Source organism: Lichenostomus cassidix, chromosome 3 (assembly GCF_008360975.1).
Source record: "Lichenostomus cassidix isolate B80296 chromosome 3, HeHo_3.0, whole genome shotgun sequence".
In the NCBI taxonomy this organism is placed as follows: Eukaryota; Metazoa; Chordata; class Aves; order Passeriformes; family Meliphagidae; genus Lichenostomus; species Lichenostomus cassidix.
Window position 1 is genome coordinate 63236135 of NC_139483.1, and position 26718 is coordinate 63262852.

General features: G+C 38.4%; 1 protein-coding gene across 5 annotated transcripts in view; it reads left to right on the forward strand.

The window, feature by feature from the left end:
* The first annotated feature begins 438 nt into the window (after window positions 1-438).
* Window positions 439-26718, forward strand: part of FAM184A (family with sequence similarity 184 member A) — a 73748-nt gene continuing 47468 nt past the window's right edge. For 3 of the 5 annotated variants that reach the window (XM_085056088.1, XM_085056091.1, XM_085056089.1), the window contains exon 1: window positions 441-889. In XM_085056088.1, coding sequence (XP_084912214.1) covers window positions 722-889 — 168 coding nt within the window. In that variant the 5' untranslated portion in view covers window positions 441-721. Of the gene's footprint in view, window positions 890-26718 lie in introns of all 5 variants that reach the window. The other 2 variants (XM_085056092.1, XM_085056090.1) reach the window with 2 other exon arrangements.

Genomic DNA, 26718 nt, shown 5'->3' on the forward strand with positions numbered 1-26718 from the left:
CCCGGGGCCAGCAGCATCCCACCCGCTCCATCCACCCCGCACCGTAGAGCCCTGCCCTGGCCGTCCCCCGCCACACGCTCAGGGCTTCCCCCGGGGAAAAGCCCTGGGCGCTTGCCATACACGGCCCGAGCCCCGCCACGGCGGGCAGCGCTGGCTGAAATCCGACCCTCCCGCACGGCGCGCCCAGGCCCCCGCGGCCAAGGGGCTCTCTCCGCCCCCTCCCGCTCGAGGGCCGCCTCCCGGTTCCCGGTTCCCGGCTCCCGGCCCCCATCTCCCAGCTCCCGGCTCCAGGGACGGGGGGCGGGAAGGGGGAGCCCGGCGCGCGTCCCCCTCGCTGGGCGGTGCGCGCGGCCGACGGGCGGGGAGCGCGCGGGCGGGGCCGGCGAGTGACGCGGGGCCGCGCGGCGTAAACAGCGCGGCGGCCGCCCCGGCAAGCGCGCAGTGCCAGCGCCGCGCCCGCGGCCCACCCGGCCGGCCTCCCCCGCCCGGCGCCGGGCAGGACGGGCGGGCAGCGCGGCCAGGAGGGGAAAGGCTGGCGCCCTTCCTCGCAGCGTCCCCCAGAGCTTTGACGCCGCAGCCCGGCGGGGGCGGCGGCCGAAGGAAGCGCCCGGGGCGGGAGGAGCCGCTTCGGGCAGCGGATCGCGGCCGCGGCGCCGGGCTCGGTCCCCGGTAGGGCGGGCGGCGGCGGAGCCCGAGTGGCGGCGGGAGCCGGGCGGTGAAGATGGCGACCCCGGGCATGGGCTGGCAGCAGCCGCAGCACAGCTACGGCGGCGGCTCCGCGGCCGGCGCGGGAAAACTCGGCTCGGGCTCGGCACAGGCGGGGCTGGGCGCCGAGCACAGCCCGGACTTGCACTTCAAAATGAGCAAGAAGATCGCCCAGCTGACAAAGGTGAGGGAGGCGCTCCGGATCCTCAGCCGCCTCGGGTGTCTTCCTCCTCCGCTCTGTTTCCCTTCGCTCCTTGTCATCAGGCGGGCAGCGATGGGCCTGGAGAGGGGCAGACTGTTCGGGGCTGACCGCAAATCCGGGTGGGATTTGTACCCCGGAGGCCGAGCCTGGAGCAGCCGCGGTGCCCGGCAGCATCCCCCGGTCGCCGCGGGCAGGAGCGCGCCGTGGTCCCGCGGGGAGAGCTCCGGGCTGCGGGAGCCGCGGGGCTGGAGGGGAGCCGCTCGCGGGGCTGCCGCAGTACCGGCCCGCTAGTTGTGTCCGGATCCCGCCCGGCACAGCCAGCGATCCCGGTGTGCGGGAGCGGATCCCTGGCTGCTGGGCTGCTACCGGTTGGTTGTTCTGTGGAAATTGTAGCTTCTCTTCTGGCTCTGTTACAAGCCCTTCTCTGAGTCTTTTTAAATGGAGAAATTCGAGTGATGCTTGCCTTCCGTTTGCTGAAGTGCTGTTATTTAAGGTGTCTGGTAATAGCTTAAATGCCTTAGATGATGAGGGTGAAGTGTGAGAAAATTTCTGGTCTGGTATTGCTGACTGAACAGTTTTCATTATGTCATCCCCAGCCTAGAGAATATACTGGATCTTTGTTAGAGTCTGGAGTCAAGCTAGGGGGTGTTTTAAAGCCTATTGCTAAGGCAGGTAGGCCCAGTGTTTCAGATGTGATTGTAGCTGTGATTTACTTAGAATAACTTGAAACAACGCTTTGGTGCTATAATCTCTCTTGTGTGATGCTCAAGCTGTAGGCAAATGGCATTATTTAGGAAATGAGAGGCAGATTATCTTTATTAAAGAGAAAGCAGGAGAAGTAATTTTTGTCAAGGATTTAATAGCTAAAACATTTAAAGGTAGTTTTAAAGCACTGTGGGAACTGCCAGTATTCTTAACATGTATGCTAAAATGGATGAAGGTGACATTTCGTTGGAACTAAGACTGAAGAGAATGAAGACTGCTGGCAGTCTTACAGTGGAGACAGTTCATATTTATGTACAGTTGATGCACCATTTGACCAGTTAAAAATAGTATTTATCGTGGCACACCGTGCACCTTAATGTGTTGAAAAGCTGATGACTTTCCATCATCCAAAACTGTTGAGTGATATTTTGTCCTTGAATTCAAAGTCCAGTTTCATTTCATGTTAACATCAGTGGAACTCTAATTGCACAAAGAGAAAAGTTGAACTAAAATAAGCTGAAGAATCTCCTTGGTTTTGCTGCATGTGCATACCAATGAATTAAAACATTAAAGATGTTACTACAGCTTTGTGCTCCCTAAAAGGTGCAAAAAGCTCCTGGAGACCCTAAGTGTGTTCCAGGCTTACCTGAAGGCCTAGGTGCATATATGAAGTAGTACTTCTAAAGAACAATTTATATTTGTGTGTGTGCATTTGATACATTTCCCATACTTTCTTTAGGAAATCACCCAGCAGTTTGTAGTTTATTTCAGAAACAGTGTTCCACTTCTGATGTGAAGTCATTTGTGTATTACCCATGAGTTCCACATCACTGGACATGTGCCCTGTGCACTCTCACTTATTATGCATCAGATATCTTGAGGTGGATGTGAGTTAATTATGGATTTAAATGCATGGTGCTGAAATGTTTTGAAGTTCTGTGTTGGAAAATGTAAAGAGAGTGAAAGTAAATACTTTTAATTTTTTTTTTATGATCCATAGTAGAGTTCATCCAAAACTCTATATTGTTTGCAAGTCTGTCCTGACAAAGACTTCAGATTGGTGTAAATGAAACCTATGAGTTGTTTTCTGCTGTGTATTTAAAATAATTGCAAACTATTTGCTTGTAAAAGGAATTTACAAATGAATTAGACTTTTGCGGGATTGGAGTCTTGTATGTTTCTCAGTGACTTGCAGATTCTGGCAGTGTTTTAGTTTGTGTGTTGTGTTCTGTTTTCAAATTTTAGGGAGAAGACTTGGGAAATCAGCTGATCTTTCTATTGAGTGAAGGTCTGGAGTTAATAGTAGTATTTTAAAATCTAAACCAAGGTGTATATAAAAATACTCCTCTTGCATCTATTGCAAGAGGAATATTGCAATAAAATGAAGACTTTAAAAATTGAGATTAAGGGTATTGTATAAGGTGAATTTCATTAAGGTAGAGGTGCACATTTTGACAGTTTTGTAGCAAGAGAGCTCAGGTCCTACATTTCTGTTTATTACTTGATCTTTCAGGAAGGGAGGCTTAAAAGAATTATAGAAACTTCTGGATGAAGTATAATCTAAACTTTCTAATCTGCTCTAGAATCTGAAGCCTGATTTGATAGCTGGCTGCAGAAATTAATCCTTGAGAAAGGACTCAAGCTATAGGGGAAAAATATAAACATAATAAACTTAATTTCCCTAAGTGAGACGTAACTGTCAGAGAAGAATTAACTTCACTTTGCAGAAGATTCCTTGAAGTAAGTTGTTGCAAAAAAGATTTTAGGATATTTCTGTTAAAGTCTTTTGACCAAATTCTGCTTTTCTAGCTTTGTCAAATGCTTACCAGCATATGTGCATAAAATTCCTCCTCAGTGATCTATGAATTTATTGTTAGGAGTACCACTTCTTAATTGTGCTCTTAATTTGTTTAACGTCTTATGTATAAGATACTTCTCCCATGCCTTTCAACTGTTTTCCCCATTTATTTAAATTTTTTCCCAACTCTTCTCTAAGAGTGTCTGAAGATACATTAAATTTCCCTGTGAATTTAGAGCAGAAGGCACTTTACCAGGTCAAAATTAATATACCAATATAGTGTGGTAAAAGGAAATCCAGATACTCATTGTAAAAGGAATACACACAGTTAAGTTATCCAGACAGCTTCTGTTTTCTGACAAAAGAAATGTGACTCCATAGTTTATTTTTGCCTATCCTTGTACAATTTGTACTCGATTCATGAGCTGTGAGTAGGAGCAGAAGAAAATGCTTTCCCCACAGAAGATGGGGGTCACTCATGAATTAAATGTAAAATTCCAGAATTAGGATTCCTCTGTTATGTTTTTGCATTACTTAAAGAGAATCTGATGTTTTAGTCAAAACAATACAGGAACACAAAGTAAAAGGTGAAATTTGTTTAATAACCAGATTTAATCAGTAATTCAGAGTGAGGCAAAATAAGGTATGAATCTGTTTCACTAAGTAAAACACTTCTGAAGTGCTTAACTATATTTTTACTTTTGGGTGGGAGAGAAAGACTTACTTGATTTAACTTTAATATGCTTAATTCACAGGGGACGGTAAAACAAGTGGTTAGAAATGCAAGTTTAAAAAAAACAGGATGATACTTTATGTCATGTTCGAAGACTGCGGTAAATTGTCACTGAAGCAATTTTAGGTCTTCCTCTTCAGTATAAGCTCCTTATTTTCAGGCCTTTCGGAAGATCTGTGTACCAGTTTGGGATAAAGTCGCATCTGACACAAAGATTAAAGCCAACAAGAAATAAACTGCGATTATGAGATTGCATATATGTGTTTGTACTACTGCATGCAGGAGTGCAAATGCAGTGTTGAATTATGCCTGCTGCAGATGAAAATATGCATATATATTTAATTAGTTTGCATAAGACAACTGGAATAGAAAAAAAAGCAAGGTGCTGCTGTGGTTACATCAATAGGAGAGAATGGCATTAATTTTAACAATTCCCAGAAGAGTTCAGTTGGCTTGCTTCTCATTTTGGTTTTGTTGGGGTGTTTCGTTTTCTTTGTTTTGTTTCTTCTTTCTTTCTTTGTGATGTAGTTTAAAGCTTGAACATTTGTGATTGAGAAATCAATATCCTAAGTGTGTCTATAAAGTCTGTTGTACAAGTTTTGTGACATCAGCATAAGTCTTTGACTTCTACAGAATAGCTGCATGATTCCTGCTGGGGTTATGAAATAAGAATGTTCAGTATTGGTTTGGTTGTATGATATTTATTACAGAAATTGCACATTAACTAGAGCAGCTCTGATGAGAAAGAAACACCTGGTAGTGTTGATTGATGAGAAAATATAACCTGGCAATGTATTCTTGCAGCTCAGAAAACCAACCCAGTATCCAGGGCTGCATCAAGGGAACTGGAACCAGCAGGTCAAGGGAATTGATTCTTCCCCTCCACTTTACTCTCCTGAGATCCCACCTGGGTGCTGTGTCCAGCTCTGGGATTCCCAGCACCCAAAAGACATGGACCTGCTGGTGCAAGTCCAGGAAAGCTGGGGTTGTTCAGACTGGAGAAGAGAAGGCTCCAGGGAGACCTTAGAGCAGCTTTCCAGTACCTGAAGGGAGCCTGCAGGAGAGCTAGAGAGGGACTTTTGACAAGGTCATGTAGTGACAAGACAAGGGGGATTGGCTTTAAACTGAAAGTGGATAGATTTAGATTAGATATTAGGAAGAAATTCTTTACTGAGAGGGTGATGAGGCACTGGCACAGGTTGCCCAAAGAAGCTGTGGATGCCCCATTCCTGGAAGTATTCAAGGCCAGGCTGGATGGGATTTTGAACAGATTGGTCTAGTGAAAGGGGTCTCTGCCTATGGCAAGGGATTGGAATTGGCTGACCTTTATGGTCCATTCTAACCCAAACTATTGGATGATTCTGGAAGAAGAGTCTGTAAGTGCCTACAGATACCCTACAGTTATCATTTTTGTCTATTTAATAAAAGCAAAAATTGTATAAAACACAATTGTTTTTCCTTGGTGCATGCTTAGAGTTTGATGGTTCAGTTCTGGAAAGGTTCCAGAAAACTCAGTTCAGAGACTAAGGTAACAAAGTTAACCGAGGCACATCATACTTGAGTAAACAAGAAGCTAGAATCCAAGACTCCTGAGACCTGACTTCAGTTCTCAACTCTTCCAACAGCTTCTTGTCTATATTTGAGAAACTGCTGTAAAAAAAAACCTTTGATTTTCTTTCTGTCTTCTTGTGTGACAAAGAAATACTTAGACAATAGACATTAATGTTATTGTTAACCCAGTGAGTATCTAGGGGATGTAGCTAGTAAATTTATTTCAAAGACTAAAGAGCAAATTTGATCATCTTTAATTTAGATGCTTATGTTTTTTATTGTATGTCCTCTTTTTCTGGATGGTTAAAGGTCTCCCTCAGCTATCACAGAATACAGTTCTATGGTAGTAAGAGTTGTAAAGTTTAACATATATTAATGATTCTTAACAAAATGTTTCCAGTGAAATTTTGTCAGTTTTTATTTGGAAGTACTCTGCCTCAGGAAACAAACTCTTGCAGCTAAACCTCTTGCAGAAGGTTCATTGTGCATAAGATTATGAGAAAACTTTAAAAAAAGAGCCCTTAAAACACACGAGAATCTAAAAATCCCTGTAGAACTGTTTTGATGTTAGCTGTCATCATGTTGTAGTTGATGCCATTAACAGTTTTGTAAAAACTTGGGATTTAGCTTTTTAAGCAGCCTTATGTCATCTCTCCAATGTGTGTTAACATTGGCAGTAGGCCAGTATTTGTAACAGTTCTAGGATTGCATGAAAAGAACTGAAATTTTGAGGCGGGTGAGATTTAAGTACATATTTTAATGTCAGTATTTTTCGTATTACTCTGACTGCTAATGTTTGAATAAATATTATGTTACTACATTAAAAATAGTAGCAAGGACTAAAAGATATGAAAATGTAATATTAGATATTCAGTTCATTTGCATTTCTCTGGAGATAGTTAATTTTGTTTTGTGTTAATTATTCCAAAGATAGCTGAAGTAAGTCTTCTAAGAAGGGAGAGACTTCTTAGGTAGAAATTGAGAAACTTGCTCCGGAAATATTGTGTCTGACTGACTCAAGATTTTTCTTTTTTTAATCATGCTAGTGTAGTCTCTCTATCTTCCCTGTCAGACTCTTTCCATGTGGTGTTCCAACTGTGTCCTTATTCTGCAGTAATTATGGTCTTAGCAAGGGATATTCACAGAAGTTTTCTGTACCCATGGTGGTATAAGGACAAAGAGGGAACTGGGTAAAAATGTCATGTCTTAATACCATCTGGTATAGTTCAGAAGAAGTAAGTAGAGCTTTCAGGCTCTTCTTCAGAGCTTCAGTAAAATCATCTGTTACTGTCTTTATCTGAATACTTCCTAGTTGATGCACTATGAATTGCTTTAAAGCAGCTGTGGCTTCTAAGTTAGAGCTGAAGAGGTCTTGCTTACCTTCCACGTTTTCTAGGACAAAAAATAGAGAATTTGGTGGTTTAATTAATGAGGACCATATATCTCTCAAATGGTTGTTCCATTCATTATCATTGCAAACCTGTAGGGTGAGACTGCAGGGGTTCTATGTTGACCTAATATGGGTATATTTTAGAGCTCAGTGTTGTGATGTGTGAATTAGGTCAATGGCTTTACAGTCTTTTATCACAAGACATCAAGAAGAAAGAGGGAGGACAAAAATGAAATATTTTTAATATAAAAAATATAATCAAATTAAATTCCTTTGCTCTCAGCCCACATAGTTTTAATGGTTGATTGGTAACTCAGAGTTCTTCTGAGGCCACTGATAGCTTCATGTTCTAAAGATATTTTCTGTGTGTGTGTGTATAATTGAAAGTGTGATGTTGTTGAAAAACTGTCTGATCACACATTCACATATGTTACTAGTCCAAAACTCGTGTTTTGGAACAAGAGCCTATATTAGCTTCTCTGAGATTATTTTGGTTTTGGGTTTTGTTTTTTTTTTTCCTTCTCATTTTACCTACATCCTAAAGAATAATCAAAATGAAGAGACACATGAATAAATTGAGGGAGAGGATAAAGCTCATGGCATGGCAGCTGGGGACATAGTTTAGTGGTGGACTTGCAGTTGTTATGTTTACAGTTGGACTTGATGAACTTAAGGATCTTTTCCAACCTAAATGACTCTTAAGATTCTATATGTATCCTCTTGCTTATCCTTATTCCCTGCTATAATTAAATAATATAGAGTTACAAGGGGCTGGAAAACTGTGAGACGTTACTGCTCTGGTATGTACTTCAGCTGTTAAATCTTATACATCAACACATTAGGAATATTTAAAGAAAAACTTGAAAGACATGGATTTTATTACAAGGTTCAGTGTTAACAACATGTCAGAATGTAAAAACTAAAGAAGAAAGAACATTCAGAACATATTGCAACACCCATGAAGTTTAGAATCTGCCAGCCTTTAGCTGCTTTTTATTTAGGGTGATAAAAACCTTATGAAAAAAATCAGGAAATATTTTGAATTTATATTGATTTTGATTTTTGTTGTTGTTACTGTTTTCAGCTAAGTACTGCATTATGAAAGAAGGCTTTTGCAATTTTCTTTTAGGATGAAATCTGTAAAGTGCCAGTTCAGAGTTAAGGACGCAATACTGAAATGCTTTCCTTCAGATGTAAAAGTTGTAAATTGGAGAGCCTTTCATGTATATTTGAAAAAGGAAATCGGTAGTTGAACTCTGTAACTGTAAAAGGTATTTATAGATTAATTACTTCATACACTCATAAATTAGTATGGGTGCAGCACTCTGAAGTACCCAATGCTTTGAGGAGTTTTGATTTGACAAGTCTTATAAAAATGTATTAGCAGAAAACAGTCAGGGTTTTGGGTTTTTGGTGGGTTTTTTGGGGTTGGTTTTTGTTGCTGTTGGTGCCTGAAATACCATGAACGTGCAAAGAATTTGTTACAAAGTGACAGATGTAGCACTTCTTTAGAAGAAGTCAGATTGCAATTGAATATTAAACATTGTGGTTTTGTACTTTCTTCAAACACAGTAAAATTGTATTTGGCAACAGGATTGTTTGGATGTTTGGATATTTTTGTATTGTCATGCAATCTCTTGCTCATAAATACTTTATTTTTTAATGTCTAGAAGTATAATTAGAGGTGTACTGCATCTAATACATGCGTAGAAGTGTTACACAAGTCAAGTCATTTTATTGGTACAAGCAGCTTCTAGCCCTGAATAGCTTCTAAGCAGTGAAATTATTTCAATATTTCATTCTATGCACTCACGTTTTGGCTTTAATAGTAATTTTGTCACTTTACTACTGTTTTCCACCCTTCCAATTCTCCATTGAAGCTTCATTCTCCTTTGAACTCTGTTGAGGAGGAGGGCATTACCATAAAATAGTCACTAACTTTTTCTTACTGTTTGCAGGCTCGCTGCTAAATAAACACAGCAAATCTCAACAAAACATTATGAAATCAGATGTGTATGTCTCTTGGCTGATACAAGTTTGGCAGTAGTAAGCCAGGCTTCTATGTATTCTTCTAATGACTGATGTCATACCAGTAACCAAAGGCATTGCGTTCCAAAAATAACCAGAAGAAACAAAAACAGTCTGAAGCTATTCACCATCTTGTCCTACTTAATGTGTATTACCTGGTCCTGCTTCCTCAGCCAGGCTCTTCTAACTGAATCTAGAAGGGTAGAAGGAGGAAGAACAACCTTTTGCTGAGGTTGTCACTTGACTAGGATCAAAATGACAGCTTTTAAAAATAGCTAATGTTAAAAAGTTCATGAAGTCCTTCTTCAAGATGCTGCCATTAAATGAGAGACAACCTTTTAGCTACAAGAAGTAGTGTGAGGTGAATATAAGAAGTAGTAGTTTTCTATTTTAATTTTTATGAGATTAAAGTAGTCTTTTCAGCCAGTTTCCTAAAATTTAATTTCTAGAAACCTGAATTGTAATGTGTGTGAATTAGAAAACAGGTGTGTTATAATCCAAAGATTTTTATTTGTACAGTGTTTTTGCTCACAACGTGACTGAAAGCTATAACTTTTAGTAAAGGGTGTCTGACACTGCCTTCTCAAATCTAGTATTTTGCAGTATGGATGCTGATGTGTTTGGATAGGTTGTACTAAAATGTATTTGAGTAATCTTATATGACTGTCTTTGTCATTTTAAAATTTGACAAATGAAAATAATGGGAAATTATTTCTTTAATAAGGGTTAGGGAAAAGGACCTAATTTTTTTTTATTTAACTGCTTTGTGTAATTGTAAGTGTAGGTTTCACACTTGAAATATAGTTCATTGTAGCTGGTTGTAATAAGTAATCAATTATATGTTTATTTCTAAAAAAAAAGTGAAACACCTTGAAAATCCATGTATGCCTTTCTTCTCGACATTAACCTGTCAATATAGTTCATTTATAAAAAAAATACTTTTTGTGTTGTGCCATAGAATGGTAGAAATTTATTTGAAATTTCTGATCCATTATTTTGGCTGGGTTGTTTACTAACTTTCCATGTTGTGTCTGTCATTATAGTGTTAACTTACAGTTCCATTAAATCCCTATGCCAAAAAATTCAGCCAGTCCTTTTGCCTACCCTACTTCTGGTTTTTTTGGTTTTTTTTTTTTTTTTTTTTTTCTTTTAAAATCATATGTCCATTTGCTTTATGCTGGGACTGGACTTTGACACAAAGCTCAGTTTACATATTCTGACATGGGAGTGTTCTATGGCCATTCTTTCTATTCCTATGATTCTCGTCTTCTCTTCCTTTATTTCCACGCTCTGCTTCACACCTTGTGAATGGTGCACACCGTAAATTGAAAAGGTATATATTGCGATTTGGTGGATTAGGTATATTCTGTCTTGCCTCCAAATATCTAATGTATGAGATCGTAATTCTTATCACTTTGGGCAGACACTGCTTTAGGAGGTACCTTCTGAACAAGTGAAGAGCCTGAAGCAAGTTTAGCTTTTGTTGGTTTGTGTTCTTTTCCATAGCTGTGAGTTGATACTGTAGAATAAGATAGATTTCTAATACCAGATCGTTGGGGGAGGGAATGTTGTTTGTAGGGTTTTTTGGTTTTGTTTTTTTTTGACAAAGCTGTTTGTGTAATAGCGTGTTTTCCTCTAATGGAAATTTTGAAATGTTTTTGTGGTTGTTTTGTTTGTCTATTTTTTTGTTTCTGTGGGTTGTTTTTTTTTTGTTTGTTTGTTTGTTTGGCTGGTTTTTTGTTTTGTTTTTGGGGGTTTTTTTCTTACAGGTCTATGCTCCATGGTCCTGAGGGAATTTAAATTTCCTGCTTTCAAAAAACTGTTAGTTTGGTGAAATTGTAGACAGAAGTAACATGTCTTCTCACTCTAGGATATTAAAAAAAAATTACACGCTGATCATAAACTCTAGCTTCTGTATGGGCCTGTATGAAATTTTGATAAGGTTGGTCCCTTAAATTAATAAAGTCCTGACTCACAAGCTATATTTAACTCTAGATTCAATACTAATCTTGAGCCTCGTCTGTTCTCATGTATAGAAAAGGAATTCTTACAAGGAAAAGGAGAATTTGTTAAAACTTCAGAAAGAAATGAAGAAAACTGTCTGGTCTGGGAAGCATAAAAACCCAGTGGCTTTGTCAAAGAATTGAGAGTATTCTTAAACTTACCTACAAGAGCTAAGTTTATCATGGAGCATGGTCTGTGTATATTTAGTGAAGTGTGAGGCTGTATGTGCTTGTCTTGGGAGACTTGTGAGGCTCTCGCATTGGGAAGAGGAGCCTTGTGGGCTGTGTTGGGTCTGTGTTGAATTGTCCTCTTGCCCCGTGTTGCCCCTTGCCTGCAGGGGCAGCAGCCACTGCTCTCCATGGTGCTGAGTGTGGGGCACTCACTGGCACTGGTGTCAATAGCAACCAACTCTGACTTGGTTTATGCAAACCAGTGCATTTCCCTACTGGCAAGATCTTGTTAGAGGCCCAGCTTATATAACTACAGTTTCCCAAATGTTTTATGTAGTTGGTGTGGTGAGCTATAGCATTGATTCTGCTGAACACTGTGGAGGTAAGTGCAGTGAATTGTTTCTCTGAAATTGTTTGCCATTCCATTTTGTAGTGTCTTCCCAAAAGCCTGGCAGAATTAAAAAAAAAAAACAAACACCCCTCCCCCCCCCCAAAAAAAAAGAAACCCGACAAAGGAGTGAAAATTAAAACAGGCACTGGTATTTTTCAGTGTTCTGTCAGTTAGCAAATTAAAAAATGTTTGAGAATATTTGAATGAGCAGCAGCATTTTCTTAATTTTGTCAGGACTCTGAAAGAGTGGTTTATGTTTGATTTTCTAAATCTGATTTAGGGAGTATACAACAAAAAATGGATTAATTCCTACAGGATTTCTGTTTGGTTTTATTCTGTTCTGAAATAACTACATTTTTAGCTTGTAAGGATCTTAAAAAGTTGGAAATGCAATTATTTTGTCATAAAATTCACTAAAGGTATGTGTTTTGTTTCTGGATGTTGCCCAAAGTATATTAGGTTCAAAGTCCTGAGAATAAGAGGAAATTGCATCTTGAAACAACATGCTACTTTAAAACCCCTTACTTTGGTGATTAATCAAAACCAGTGATACAGGTTTGTATCATGACTACCATTTTCACCCATTTCCTCCACTTAGGTATTACTACTTCTTGTTTTGGGAAGTTCTGAACTTAACTGTGCTGCAAGAAAGTTTATTTGTTTGTGTGTGGAATAATTTTGTAGAATGAGGATCTGTAGGGATCTATATACCTGAAAGGCTAAAATCAGTTATTCAAATATTCAAGAAATAAATCTGAAGGGAAATGCAGCTCTGAGACTAAAACACAACTTGAGAATAGTCCCTTGGTCTATCCTGTTTTCCTTGCAGCAATTTAAGGTCTAATCATATAGCAGATGTGTCAGCTATGGTCTGCATAGGTGATTAGAGAGTAAATGGAATTCTTTCTAACAGAGAAGCAGATTGGAGAATTTGTACATCTGTCACTAAATCTTTTTCATTTCTCATTTTTTTTTCTTCAGTATGTTTCTCAAGGTTTAACTGTCTTGGGAAATTGCCTGAAGCTACTGTGCTACAGATTTGTAACGTTTGTTTCTGGCATAAGCTGGTTGATCGAGGTTGCAAAAAAAAAGACTGAAAAGGAGTTTTGATTGGGTGTTGGTACCACCACACCTCTTCCAGCACAAGGGTGTTGATTTGTGGTTGCAAGCACATCCCAAGAGTGTCTGTAATAGGAGGAAATAGTTGTTTCCAGTTGAATGAAGAATGACTACCTAAGTTTATTATGATACTTGGATAAATTAATTACTTGGATACTCTGAGTTCTAGTTTATTTTATGTCTGATTCTGTGATTGAAAATTGCCCAAAATATAGGAGGTATACTGAGAACTTAATGAAAACTATGGAAATTGTTTAACTTTTTATCTGTAAAATGAGACATTTCTGAAATGTACAAAGCTCTGTTGTCATGCATCAAGCTTGTTCATTTTAAATGAACCTTACACTTTCATGGAAGAGATTTTGTTTTGGAAGCTGTATTGTGTGCAGTCTCTTTAACCCTTAAACTATAGGCAGAAAGCATTGGAAATTCTTCTGAAGTATAGATTAAAATTCGGAAGAGGATCTGCTGGAAACGGAACAGAGCTAAATATCCCAAACCTTTCATCTTTATTAGAAACTTTTATGACAGTGTAATGGGAGCTGTGGTGGATCAGTTGCTCAAGATACTTGTGCTTAGTGTGTAAAAGTGATGTTAAAAACCCACCAACAAACCAAAGCATAAATGGTATTTGCTAGCTGCATTTGAAGTTCAACTTTGAAAAAGTATTGGAAAACTGAAACAAATTTGCTGTTGACTGTTTAATGTTTTAGTCTGAAAATCAAATTGTTCCATACTGTCTCTTAACAATTTAAGACGTGAGTTATAATTGTATTGAGTTACAGCTGATATATTGAAAGCTGCCTTGTATGTAGATTAGTCTTAAAATGTGCCTTGGAATAATTTCTCAGTGTGTTCGTTGTATATGAGTTGCATAGATCATTCTTAAATTTTTCTCTTAACTAATTGTGTCTTTTGCAATATGCCACCAATTTAGCTTATTTTTTGTTTCCCTTTTTGTGTAAAAAATGTAAGGTTTTTGCAGTAGTAGTCAGAACTAAGCATGTTTTTATGAGAAACTAAATATATATAAACTGACAGGTGCGTGATACAGACCTGTACCCACCGGAGGCCTTAAGCTAATCATTTAATGTGCAGTTGCACACAAGTGCTCAGTGAATTTTTTTTTCTTTTTTTCACAAGTCTACTTGTTTGATTTATATGTATTCCTTGATTTAAGATTGCCACTGTTTTCTCATCTGTTGAATTAATAAAAGGAGGTAATAGAAGCTGAAGAAAGAAGACTTTGTGGTTTTCCTTTAATCATCATATTACCTGTCACAGATTTTCTTCTTAGGATGGCTAATCACAGCCAAAATGTGAGGTCTCGATGAAGCTACCATTTGACTGACCCATCAGGTGTGGGGAATTTTTGTTGGAAGTGAAAAATTTTGAGCAGTCTTTCCTACAGAATTCTGTATGGTGAATAGGTTCAAGAATAGGAGTTAATGTCTCCCATTTTATGTGGAATAAAGTAAGTATTGTAAAAGAGGCAAATCTGGTAAATAATTTACAATATAAATACTCTTAAAATAAGCTCTTTGTATTCCAGCTGCCAAACAGAAGCAGTAATAGAAGCCTTTGTTGCAGTTGCATGAGACAGGTTTTAAGAATATTCACTAGGGTAACTGTCCAGAAGATTATGTCACTGATGAAGTTTGGATTCAACTGGATAGCAGTAATAAGAAAGTACAGCTGTTGGACTGAGTGTTCAGGATTCTACTTACTGTATTTAATGGCATGAATGGAAAAAAGAGATGCTTTAGGACAAAGCAGAATAATTGTATGCTTTTACCAGAGCATCAATTTTCTTGTAGGTCTCTAATGGGGATACTACAATTTTTCTGCTTAGGTTTACACAATTCTTTTTTCCACTTTTTATTGAATGGTTTAGAAAACTTGTGGTGGAAGGAACTGCACAAACTTTAGGTATGTAGACTAGACGCTATGAGAAAAAAAGTATTTAGTCTTTTTTTATAGGACTGTTTTTAAGGAAATTTAAAATTGGTTACATCTTCACTGTTCTTTGCCATGTGCCTGTGAGTTTTCTCCAAGTGTGTGCTAGACAAGTAGACATTAAAGCAGACTAAAAGCTGACTGAACCTCTGGACTTCGTGTTGTGATCAGCTGCGTGAAGTCCAGTTGAAGGCTGGTCACTAACAGTGTGCCCTGGAGGCCAATCTGTTTAGCATCTGTGTTACGACCTGGATGATGAGACAGAATGCACACTCAGCAAATTTGTAGCAAATACAAAAGTGGGACAAAAGTGGTTGATAAAACAGATGGGTGTGCTGCCGTTCAGAGCTGGACAGGCTGGAGGAATGCACCAACAGGAACCTCATGCGAGGGCCGATCTGGGGCAGTGCAGCAAGGACATGGTTAGAATCGACTGGCTGGAAAGAGCTTAGCACTAAAGGCCCCGGGGTCCTGACAGACCACGAGCTGAACGTGGGCCAGCAATGTGCCTTTGGCAAAGAAGGTCAATGGCGCACCGGACTGTGCTGGAACGAGTGTCACAGCAGTTCAAGGGAGGTGATCCTTCCCCTCTACTCTGAGCTGAGGTGAAACACACCTGGAGTGCTGGGTCTGGTTCTAAGGCTCCCCGTATGAGAGAGTCATGGACATACTGGAGCAAATCCAGCAAAAGGCTGCTAAGATGATGAGGGGACTGGACCATCTGTCATACTAGGAGAGGCTGAGAGCTGTGACTGTTTAGCCTGGAGAAGGGAAGGCTCAGGGGGATCTTACGAATGTGTGTGTACACCAGATGGTGGGGAGTAAAGAGGAGGACTGAGCAGGCATATTCTTAGTGGTGTCTCATGAAAACATAAGGCAATAGGCACAAACAAAAACATAAGAAAACATTGGTTTTTTTTTTGTTTTTTTTTTTTTGTTACTGTGAGGATGGTCAAATTCTGGTGCAGATTGCCCAGAGAGTTTGAGAAGTCTTCTTCCTTGGAGATATTAAAAAACCACTTGAGTGAGGCTCAGCATAATGTGTTCTAGCTGACCCCACTTTGCATAGGATCTAGGTTAGACTAAGTTACCTCCTGATGGGTCTTCCAGTCTCTGCCCTTCTGTGATTCGTTATACATGGTATTTGTATAATAGCTAATGTGTTGAACCTGTAAGTTGTGAGTGTCAAATGTCTAAACTAATAGCCAGTATTGTGCAAATACTGAGAAGTAGCTAGATGTGTAAATACTAGATGTAGCAATTTTTTTCTATTGCATGATAGGTACCTGTAGGTTATTGGAAAGTATCCCAGTAGGCCACTACTAACTTGTCCCAGATTTATCTTGGTCTTGGCTTTGAAAATAAACTTGGACTCTAAACTGGTGACTGTGCCACCTTCTGCTTACTTTATCATTTTGCTTCTGTAACCTGAATTAAAAAAAAAAAAAAAGAGTTGACTTACTGATCAGGGTTTAGTGTGAACACGAGTTTTATTTTTTTGGTTAAAATCTGGATTTTTTTTTTCCTGAGGAATGGAAATTACTTCAAGATACTATGATATTTCAGGGAGAGTAGCTCAAGTTCTTCAGCAATTACTAAAAATTCCATTATTCTGGTTGCAATTTCCTTTATATATTCTGGAAACTTAGCAATTAGCATTAAAACTTCCAGAGGTTGACTTGTAGTTAACGCCTTTTAGAAAATGGAAAAATGCTGTAGATGAAAATACTGTGTTGGGAGTCTTGCAGTGTATGCTTTTCACTAATAATTTTTTCCCGCGTAGCTGTGTACTTGCTTGGAAGTCTCCATGCAATTCCTTCCTTAAACAAGGCTGGAAAGTAAAAAATCAATTATGAGCATGAAATGGATTTGTTTTCCAGTATCCTTTTCAAAACAGTGTGTGAATCTTCAGCACACTGGTGAAGATTCCTTCTTTGCTCCATAGGGGCTGAGTGGTATATTCTTATCTGCTTTGTCTCTTCTGCTGTGAATAGCCACTAGATACTGGAATTCCATAGAGTCTGCAGAAATTCTCAAGGAAATAAAACTTAAAATAGATCAGGCATTGAGAGGAAAAGACTGCAGGAAGAGAGAATGCAAAAATGAACTTTGTTCTAATGGGGAAGAAGAGACTGGAAAGGCCTTTTCTCTGGCTTGTCATACATTACTGCTGGTTTTTGGGAAAACTGAATACAAAAAACCTTTTGCTAATGCTTTCATCAGCTAACACTTGAGGACTCATCAGTAAGAATGAGTAGCGTGTATGAGTAATAATAATGCTGACTATGCCTTGCTTTCAGGTTTACAAGCAAACTAAGAGGAAAAGAGATCATCTTTCTTTAGTGTCAACTTCATTTACAATTACCCAGAAGTGCTTGTGACATTTTCAGGTGATGGCACTCAGAAATACTGCTTGGATATCCTCTAGAGAAGATTTCAAAATGGAGATGCTTCATTTTACTTTACATTTCTGCAGTTGTGGTTCTCTATCACCCCTGCTTTCCTCTTCCCCCTCCTTGCCAAATAGAAGAAAAAACAAATCTCTTTTGTTGTAAATATTTAAAGTTATTTCCTTATATTAGTGAATACTTGTATAATAATTATGTTTTCCTAAAAAGTAGGACGATTTAGCTTGCATACCCTTAGTTATTAAAAAGCTGTGTGTTTCTTGCTAAACCTTGTATGGAAAAATCTTAAACCAGTCAATGACCAGACAGGTTTTCATCATAAACATCTAGTGAAAAATTAATGTTTAAAAACATGACACTTCAGATGGTAAAAGTTAATAGAGGGTTAGATTTGAAGGTGGAATAGATTAAGATTTAAGAATAAGTTTTTAGTCTTGAGCTATATGAAAGTCAGCTTGAATGATAAAGCAAGGAAATAGATTTAGAAGGAAAGGGGACAGTACTTTTAGAATTTGGATTATTTTGAGTGTTATGACTTATTTTTCTATGTCATACAGATAACTAAATGATTTAAATGTTTCTGATTAAAATAAAGTAGGTGAAAGTACAGATCTGATTGTATGAAGAATAATTTAGCCAAGTCTAGCAAAAAAGGGAGACTTAAATTATAATTTATGTCAATATAATTGCTTATGACTGGGTTAGACATTACTTATAGTGGCCTTTTCAAAAAAAGAACTGCTTTTAGAACAAAATGGAAAAACTGAAGCTTTGATTTCAGACCATAAATGGAATCAACTGCCTAATCTTACTCCTTTTATATGATTGATTTTTTTCACTCTAAACTGAGACTCTCTACTTGTGATGGATTTGTTACTGAAATATATTTTGCAGAAAATTTCAACTTCTGTTCATCTGTTTAGGCTCGAATTGTTTCAATGTCAGTGAATGTCATCCTTTAAGGCATTTGATCCTACTGAAGACAACCCACTTCTTCAGTGCCATCTCTCATATTTTGCATCAAAAGGCTGTTTTTCTTCTGTGGATGCTTTTTCAAGGAGTAATATGACTTTGCTTTTTGTTAAGAAAAGGAAAAAGTAGCAAACTAGAAAGTATTTTTTTCCTTTTAAAAACATACAGTGAAAGAAATTTCTGAATGAGATTGTCTGGGAAAAAATTGTGGCTTCATTAACTGTAGCTTGACTGACCATTAGGATGTAATTTGATGATATGAAATACAGATAGTGGAAAAGGAAAGGATCAACTTTCTATGGCTAGCAGATAATTAAAGCAGATAGAAACACAACATCTGTATTTTCTCTGTGATGTAGTTCTGAAACAATGATGATGATGACTTGGGATGGACCAAACAATTTTTAAATCATAGTGCTGAAGTAGTCTTAGAAGCATTCTAAATAACTGTTGTATTTTGATAACATTTGCACAGTGGAGCTCTCCTTACCAGTAAAGCAGGTTTGAGGTTTAGTACCACCTAGCTAGATTTACAAGTATGGTCCTGGTTGAAAAACAAGGGTTGATTTTCAAAGAGCCATTACAAATCATTTAAACTGTTTTCTGCTAGAATTAGTTCCCGTTCTGGCTAACTTCTGAAGCTGATTCTAAACAATTTTTTCATCTTTCATAGCAGTATTTCTTCAACATATTCTTGTGTTGTATTGAAAGCTGTCATCATGAAAATATTTTTGATGTCATAATGAGATTGAAACTTACATTAAACTCTGTTTTGACTTATTCTGCAAGTTGGTTTTACGCTTCGGCACAGAAAGTAAACTAGTGTACAGTTAACAAAACTGAATTTGGCGCAGAAAGCAAACTTGTGTGCAGCTAACAAAACTAAATATCTCACTCATGTGGGTAATAAATATATTGCTTAGAAATCACTCTGTGAACGGGGCAACATAAATGTACAGAACTGGATTGGTGAACCCTGTAACCTTATGTAACTCCATTAGAGACAGCAATGCCAGTGTACAGCAGCTGAGCATTTCTCTCAGAAACAGATGTCATGTAGTAGCCAAGTGGGGGATTAAATGGCAGGTCGTACAAAGCACTAATGGTGATGTCTCCCCTAATTTGGTTTATAGTAAAGAGTTACACTTCTATCCAGCTGCTTCTTGTCTTCATGTCAAGGTCGTCAAGTCTGCTTTTTCATCCTGGAAAAACTATTTCAGTTCAAGCTTGTACAGATAATTCTAAGGTGTTCTACTCCTGAAAATTAGCTAAATTGAATCTGGCCAGTAGCCTGTCCATCTGCAGCATTCTTTAACAGGCATCTTGGCCACTGACTAGAGATAATGTCTAGTGTTACTCAACTGAATACCCAACCCCTCTGTCATAGGCACGTGGTATTACCTTGAAATAGCTCTTCCATTTAATCTGTATTTCTTGTTTGACATCACATCTGCTTGCTTTTCACCTGAATTTTTGCCTCAGCTGAAGGCATTCTGAAGGTATCATGTTTCATAAGAGTAATAGAATCATTAATGTGGGGAAAGACCTCCGAGATCAAGTCAAACCTTTGACCAAACACCACCATATCAACTACACTATAGCACTAAGTGCCATGTCGAGTTGTTTCTTGAACACCTCCGGGGATGGAGACTCCACCACCTCCCTGAGCAGCCCATTCCGATGCTTGACACAACCCTCAGTGAGTTCTTCCTGATTTCGGTGGTGCAGAATTACATCTGTCTGTCATGCCTTAGCCAGGTCATGATTCTTTTAAAAACCTTTATAAAGTGAACTTGTGATTTTTTTCAGTGTTTAAATTATTTGCTTGGTTTTTTTAAGTAATTTTGCTATGAAAATGCTGGAAATAGCTTTCAGTATATAGGGTCTGTATGTTGTATCTAATGCAGGTTTTATCTGCCATTGATACTAATTTTTTTTCTGCCCCTCCATCTTCTCCTAGTCTTAGCAGGAATAACAGCTTCACCTGTTCTCCAAAATCTAAATTGCATATTTTTGAGTAATGTTTCCTCCTTTTCCCACCTATCTTTTATTTTATTTTGATATATATTTATGAGGGATATCTGCTCTTTTTTCTTCCTCAGAAAGTGGGGTACACTTATTAAATTCCTTTGCTCCATTATAATTTGTTGTGGTGAGGAAAATAGCCCACATTTCCATTTTCTGCTGCACATCCAAGATAACTGTATGAGAAAAAAATGGAATTTTGTACTAACCATGTCAGGGTGGCATGTGTCCCTGCATCCAGTCAAAGAGCTTGCTCTGCTGAATGGAATGGAGTTACCCCCAAGTATCTCTTTCTGTCAGCCTCACATATGTGCCTGTCAAATCCCCTTTTGTTCCCCTGAGGTTGTATTTCATTGGTGAGATGCAGTCTGGGGAATGCTCAGCTGCTAGAGCAGAGGGAGCAACATGGCCTGATTGCCCACTTGACCCCTTGTCATGGGTGAGCTCCTTCTTGGTTCGCTTCTGATTGCTAAAATCACTTGGAGGATCACATATTGTTGTGTCCTGGCCCTGAGGCCTGAAGTTTAAACCACTTGACTGCCTGGCTTCTGAACTTGTGAATTGCATCCTCATGTTGTTGCTCAGTGTGTGGGGCTATCAAAAACAGTGTACATAATGTGCTCCTCTTGTTGAGTCTGATTACAGAGTGCTCTGTAGGTATAGCTTTACCTGCTGCCGTGAGTTGATTGAAAAGGGCTATCCCTGTTCCTGGATTTGGACAAAGCTCATATTTCCAAGATAGGCTGTGGTAGCATAAACCTCCTGATAAGCTCCCACAAAACCTCTCATTTGCTGTCTGGTACTACTCTAGGAGAAAGGAAAAAGGCCACAGTGAATGACCTGTTTGGCCACACCACACTGACCACTCTGTCCCTGTGCCAAGACATGTTCTGCACCTCTTCTTTGGGTGAGGACATCTCCTGCCCCACAATTAATTTCAATGTGGCATGCCTTCTTCTCATAATTAAATTTTGAGGTACAGGCCCTGTAGTAATTTATAAACATGCTGAGCTGTAAATGCAAGCAGATCTTTTAAACCAGTAGGATTTTCAGACAATTAAAAAGAGTTAATATTTCAGTGTGGGGCATACACAAATAAACAAAACACAGGAAGGGACTGCAAGTCAAGTAGTTTAATGTGATGCTGATCTGTACCTGGCAGCTCTGAAAGTAGAAATGGATTATCAGCTCATCAGACTTCAGGTACTTGACAAGCAGGTATTTAGGAGCATGAAGAAAGCACCTCTAGGTGTTTGGGCCCCTGTGAGGTGTTATACCTACTGTATATGGTATTAAACACTGGGAAACCTGAAAATAAAAGATTAATTTTTCCTCTGTGTTTTATTCTCAGTGTAGATGTTGGTGAGCAGTGCATGGTCTCTGACTTACCCTCTTTTACAGAAAATTAATTCTAAATGTTTAGGAGCAAGTGTGAAAATGAAAAATGGGTGTCATTTGTTCTTATCCAAAGGTAGAGCGCTAGGCAGAAGTGGATATGTGTTAAGGCTCAATACTTAGAAATTATGTTGAGCTTCACAGCGTCATTCTCTAAGCAATTAATTGTAAACAAAAGTCATTAGAGATTGCTTTGGAAAGCTAGTTGCTATAGTGAAAATAATCCAGTACTTTTTTTCAGAGTTTCTAAAGGGATAAAAGACTAAATTTTACCGAGGCATGAATTGAGCTAACACATGAAGGCTGTTAAACAGTGTAAAGGATATTTTAATAATAAATTTCATGTGAAAGTGTGTTTTTTAGGGAATAAAATGCAAGTTTTTGCCCACTGTGGATTTTATTTTAAAGGAAGACTGGTATAGTTAGACCAGTTTTTTGGGGAGAGCTGCTTTTGGTAGGGGACACTCCTTTTATAGCTGCAGACCACATTTGTCCCTTCACTGCTCATCGTGCCGTGCCCCTAATGCACTGGCCCAGATATTTAGAAAGACTTGCAGTGAACCAGGTAGCTGAAGAACAAATGTCTTCCTTCCACTTTTTTGTGATGTCTAAGAAATCCTGAACTAAAGTTCTAGGCTTGTTTCTGTTTTTGTTATCAGCAACAAAAAGATCTTGATTGACAAAGCATCTTCTATTTACGAGATTTTCTGCAAGGGACCAAAAGATCTTTCTGGATAAATGGATGTTTTTTTAAGTTAGAATTAAAAAAAAAAAAATGAAAGATGAGCATACATAAGTTTTGAGGTTTGAAATTTTTTTTGGTGTACACATTATAACTGTCTGTCTACTTTTATATATAGTAACATAAAAAACTTTTGTATAGTAAGACTGTACTCTGTGATTTTTGTCAGCTTTTATGAAAGACTCTTTTAAGTAGCTTTGAAATATTTTCCTGTATCGTTGTATTCTTATGATGTACTTAGGAGAAGAAATTTGTCCTGTAAACCAACCTTTTTCTGGGTATTAACTTGGTTATTTTATTTTGTCTTGAAGTGACCCTCTGTTGATCATAATATATAAATTTTAAATGCTTAAATATAATGTATGTCTCATTGTTGACATTATTTGGTCAACAGGAAGGAGGAAAATTAATGCAATATCCATTGTAACCAAAAAATACGTTTATTCTGGTCTATCATAGAGGAGACTTTTCTACATAAAATTAATTAATTCATGATAATGCTTGCAAGTTTTTTCATGTTTCTTGTTGATTTTGTAGAACTTTTCTGTTTGCAACCTTCTGCACTTTTTACTGTTTCTCAGTGTATCTTACTACTTCCTGCATGTAGCAATTCTTACCTACCTGCAGAGAACCCACAGAGGAGTGTAGGTCATACTCGTTGGTCCCCGTCTTCCAAATCATTAGCAGGTTATGCACAAGCAATTATTTGTTGGCACTGTACTTGTGTGGTTCATTCCAGAGACAGCAATAAATAATCTGGGGATACCTCCCAAGGCTCTGGTGTTTCAGACTGGTGTTCAGGCAGCAGCACCCTGGGAGCACGGGGAACACAACACTTCACCTGAACAAGGCTGAACACAGTGCTCTGACCCAGGGTCCCACACATCAGGTCTGAAAGGGAGGTTTACCAAAGTCATAAGGTTGATGTTTGGGTAAGATGCATAGTGAGGTTTTCTTCTCAAAGGTGCCAGCTCTTGTTTTGATGTAAAATTAGAGAAAATTAACTGTGCACGTTTTTTGAGATATTTTCATAGAATCGTAGACTTTGATTTTCTGTGCTGCAAAATATATTTGCACTCAATCCTAGTATTAAGGTGAACCACACATTTGTCATTAGAAAAGCATTCCATCGTGACTAAATTGCTGGCAGGAGCAGATGACCAAAGTACAGCTGACCATGCAAGAGTTGGTCAGCTTTCCAAACTGTAACATCTGGTTTGGGGTAAAAAATATTTCTCAGCCAAACTTTTGCCTTTCAGCCACAGTGTGGAACAGCAATTGTTGTTTGTATTCCATGTAGTTCAAGACACCAAAGCTAGTGCAGGGACTGCCTTGCTTCACCTCACCGCATAGAATATAACTAAACAATCCAATAATTACTGGCATAAACAAGGTTATTACTGTTATTGTTACTAACTTACTCTGTTGTAGTTCTTCAGACCAGGAGACACATAGTATTTCAGTAGATTCTTATAATAATAATTATTCATTTCGATAAATGTCTTCATTTATAAATTTATTAATATAAATATGTAAATATAGATTTATTAAGAAATAAAATTATTTTAAAATTTATTAATAATGTTAGCATTTTGTATAAAATGTAATAGCTGGCAGTCTTGATATCCTTGGAGAGTATGGTTCAGTCTGTACTTCTGAAATGATATGCTGACTGAAAATACAGTAAAGTGAGATTTTTTTTCAGTCGTGATAAGAATTACTATGTGCATTTAGGGTGGAGCTGGAAAAATACAAATTATTCAAATGAGCAGTTTATGCTTCTTAGTATTATGCAGTTGTACTGAAAAAGCTGCTGGTATTTTTTAAAGCATTTAAAAAAGCATTTACAAGCACGCTTAGCAGGAGTTCATGCTCTGATTTAAAAACACAGTGCAAAACTTATCTACCTACCTCCAACATTTGCAGCCTTACTGCTTTCCAATTTCCAGAAACTTACTTGAGAAGGAACTATTTATTTTAGCTAGAACTTTAAATGTGTTAATTTTTTCCAAGGTACTTCAATTTCTGCTTGCATTTGATTCAAGTGCTATTAGGTTGCTTTTGCTTCAGTTAGTACAGACTTCTTTCCCTGTGTTCCTGTATTAATACAGTGCATCAAATTCTAAAAGATAAAATCTGATACAGCTATTCCATTTCTTAAAGAATACTGAGGTTTATAGTAATGTGATGGAGCTGGAATTCAGGCTGCTATAAAACAGGATGCAACATTCAGTTGCATGCATTTTATTTTTATATTTTCCATAGGATACCGATGCCCTTCATTTAGGGAATGAGTGGTGCTTGAATTTGAATTGAATTTGTTGCTGTTCAGTGCTTTTAGTAAGCAGCAAGTCGATGATGAAAATGTCAAGATATCTTCTGAATGTGTCATTGCACGTAGACTTATTTTTCACTTGGAGTTTTCAATGAAGTTCCCATTGCTAAATCATAATACCCTTGAAAATGCTTTATGATTTATACTTTCTGCAGATCATAGTGCTGCATAACTTGAGACTGGAACACTGCCTGAATTGAAGAACATTATGGCACTTCTATGCACAAAGAGAAGAGTCGAGGGGTGTTTTGAGTGTAGGATTTGACCCAGTGTTCTGCAAGTATTTATTATAATGACCTGATCCTTAGTGTGAGTTTTATTTTTTTATAGTACCTTTTAAACTCAATTGTTTAACTTCTGTAACCAAAACTAAGGCCTAGTCATGCAAGATAATGCACATGACATTTACAAAACACCCAAACCCTCTGTTTTCAAACGATTTCTGATATGAACAGAGGAGTTGAGCACCAGACACCATTAAAATGACAGGGAAACAAACCTTTGGGATCCAACAGCTGAGAGTGTTTGTTGGTAACAGAAGGGAGGTTAAAGCTTTGTTATCAGAAGCTACTGTTGGCATCACCAAAGATAATAAGAATATAAAAGGTTGAAACTTTGTGCAAAGGGCATTTCAGTGATTGTTGTGATTTTGCTAATGGATTGCATTTTAGTTGTCGTTTTGTTGCAATGTATTGGCAGAGTTTTGTGAGACTGTACCACAAAATGCCTTCAAAATAGGAATTTTTTTTTTCTGGGGAGGAAGAAGGCCAAAAGTGTCTTTGATGCCCACAGATACTTAAGTAGTACTAAAAACAAGTTGCCAAAACTATGGAAAACCTATGTTTTTTCGTCTTTCATTAAATAGCATGTTCATATGTTCAGAAAAACTGAATTAGAATAAGTTTAAGTGTTTTTTGTGGTATTTTAAAATTATTTCCTTGCTATATAAAGATATGTGAGGCTGGTGGGTTTGGGTTTTTTGACATCTAATGCTGTTTCAGAACTTTTTTCTTTTCCTTTTTTCTTCTTTTCTGTTGTAATCTAGAGCCTGTCCTTTTGGGTTTTTGTGGCACTGGTAATAAAATGGGGTATGTTATTTCAGGCATAAAATTTAAAATAGGGTGTCTGGTCTTTTGTTCAAACAAACAAACAAGAGAACACCATGGCCAAAATCTTCAAGCAGCTCTTTCACTTATGAGAACTCTTTCGAGCTTAGTAGCTCATCTGAGCACTTGACTGTAGACACTTTCTCTAGTCTGGGACATAGAGGCTTTGCTTGGTGTCAGGAGAGCAATGCTGAGCCTTCTTCACAGTTCCCAGCCCTGAGGGCAAGTCAGTGCAATGTTCCTCTGTTGCCTGGTTGAATGCTGATGGAGGACTGGTCTATGTTCTGTCCTCAGCAAGAAAAGAAAATCCCCTGCTCCTTCTTTGTTGTTCATTTTGGTGTTTCTTGTCAATTTTTAAGATACACAAGTTACACTAATCAGAAGTCTTGTTTTTTGTTCTGATGTGTTTTATAGCTCTGCTGCCTGTAGCGTATCTAGGAAGTGTGGGGAGAATTGCTGGAGTTCTTGAGGCAAATGATTGAATTAACACCACCTATTACATGAATAGTTTATTCACTGATACAGATACACACAGTTACAGATACACACACTTCCTAGTTAAAAACCAAGATGGTCTACTGTGTTGTGGTGCAGTTGAAACATCCCATAGGATATATCTGGTTATCTTAAAACTTTCATTGAAATGCTGGTGGTTTTGCTGCTTTCACAGCCTTCTTGAACTGCTTAGCTCCCTGGGCTCCCCAGATTGCTGGCTGCCCTGCCCTGAACTTTTCTGTTCAGCTGACTTACTAGCTGGGAAGTCAGTGAATTTATGTAGTTAGGGACCTTAGACCTTAGAATACACAGAATGCTTGCTAGATAAGCTGTCAAAAGCGAAATTGTATCTGGGCAACCGTCAAGCTTTCAATCCAAAATAACTAGTGTTTGCATTTTAGATGTTTCTGAAATGAAATATTTAAGGACAGGTAGCATTTGGAAAGGAGGGATTTGAGATACGGTTTTTGTTCCACTTAAATTTCTTG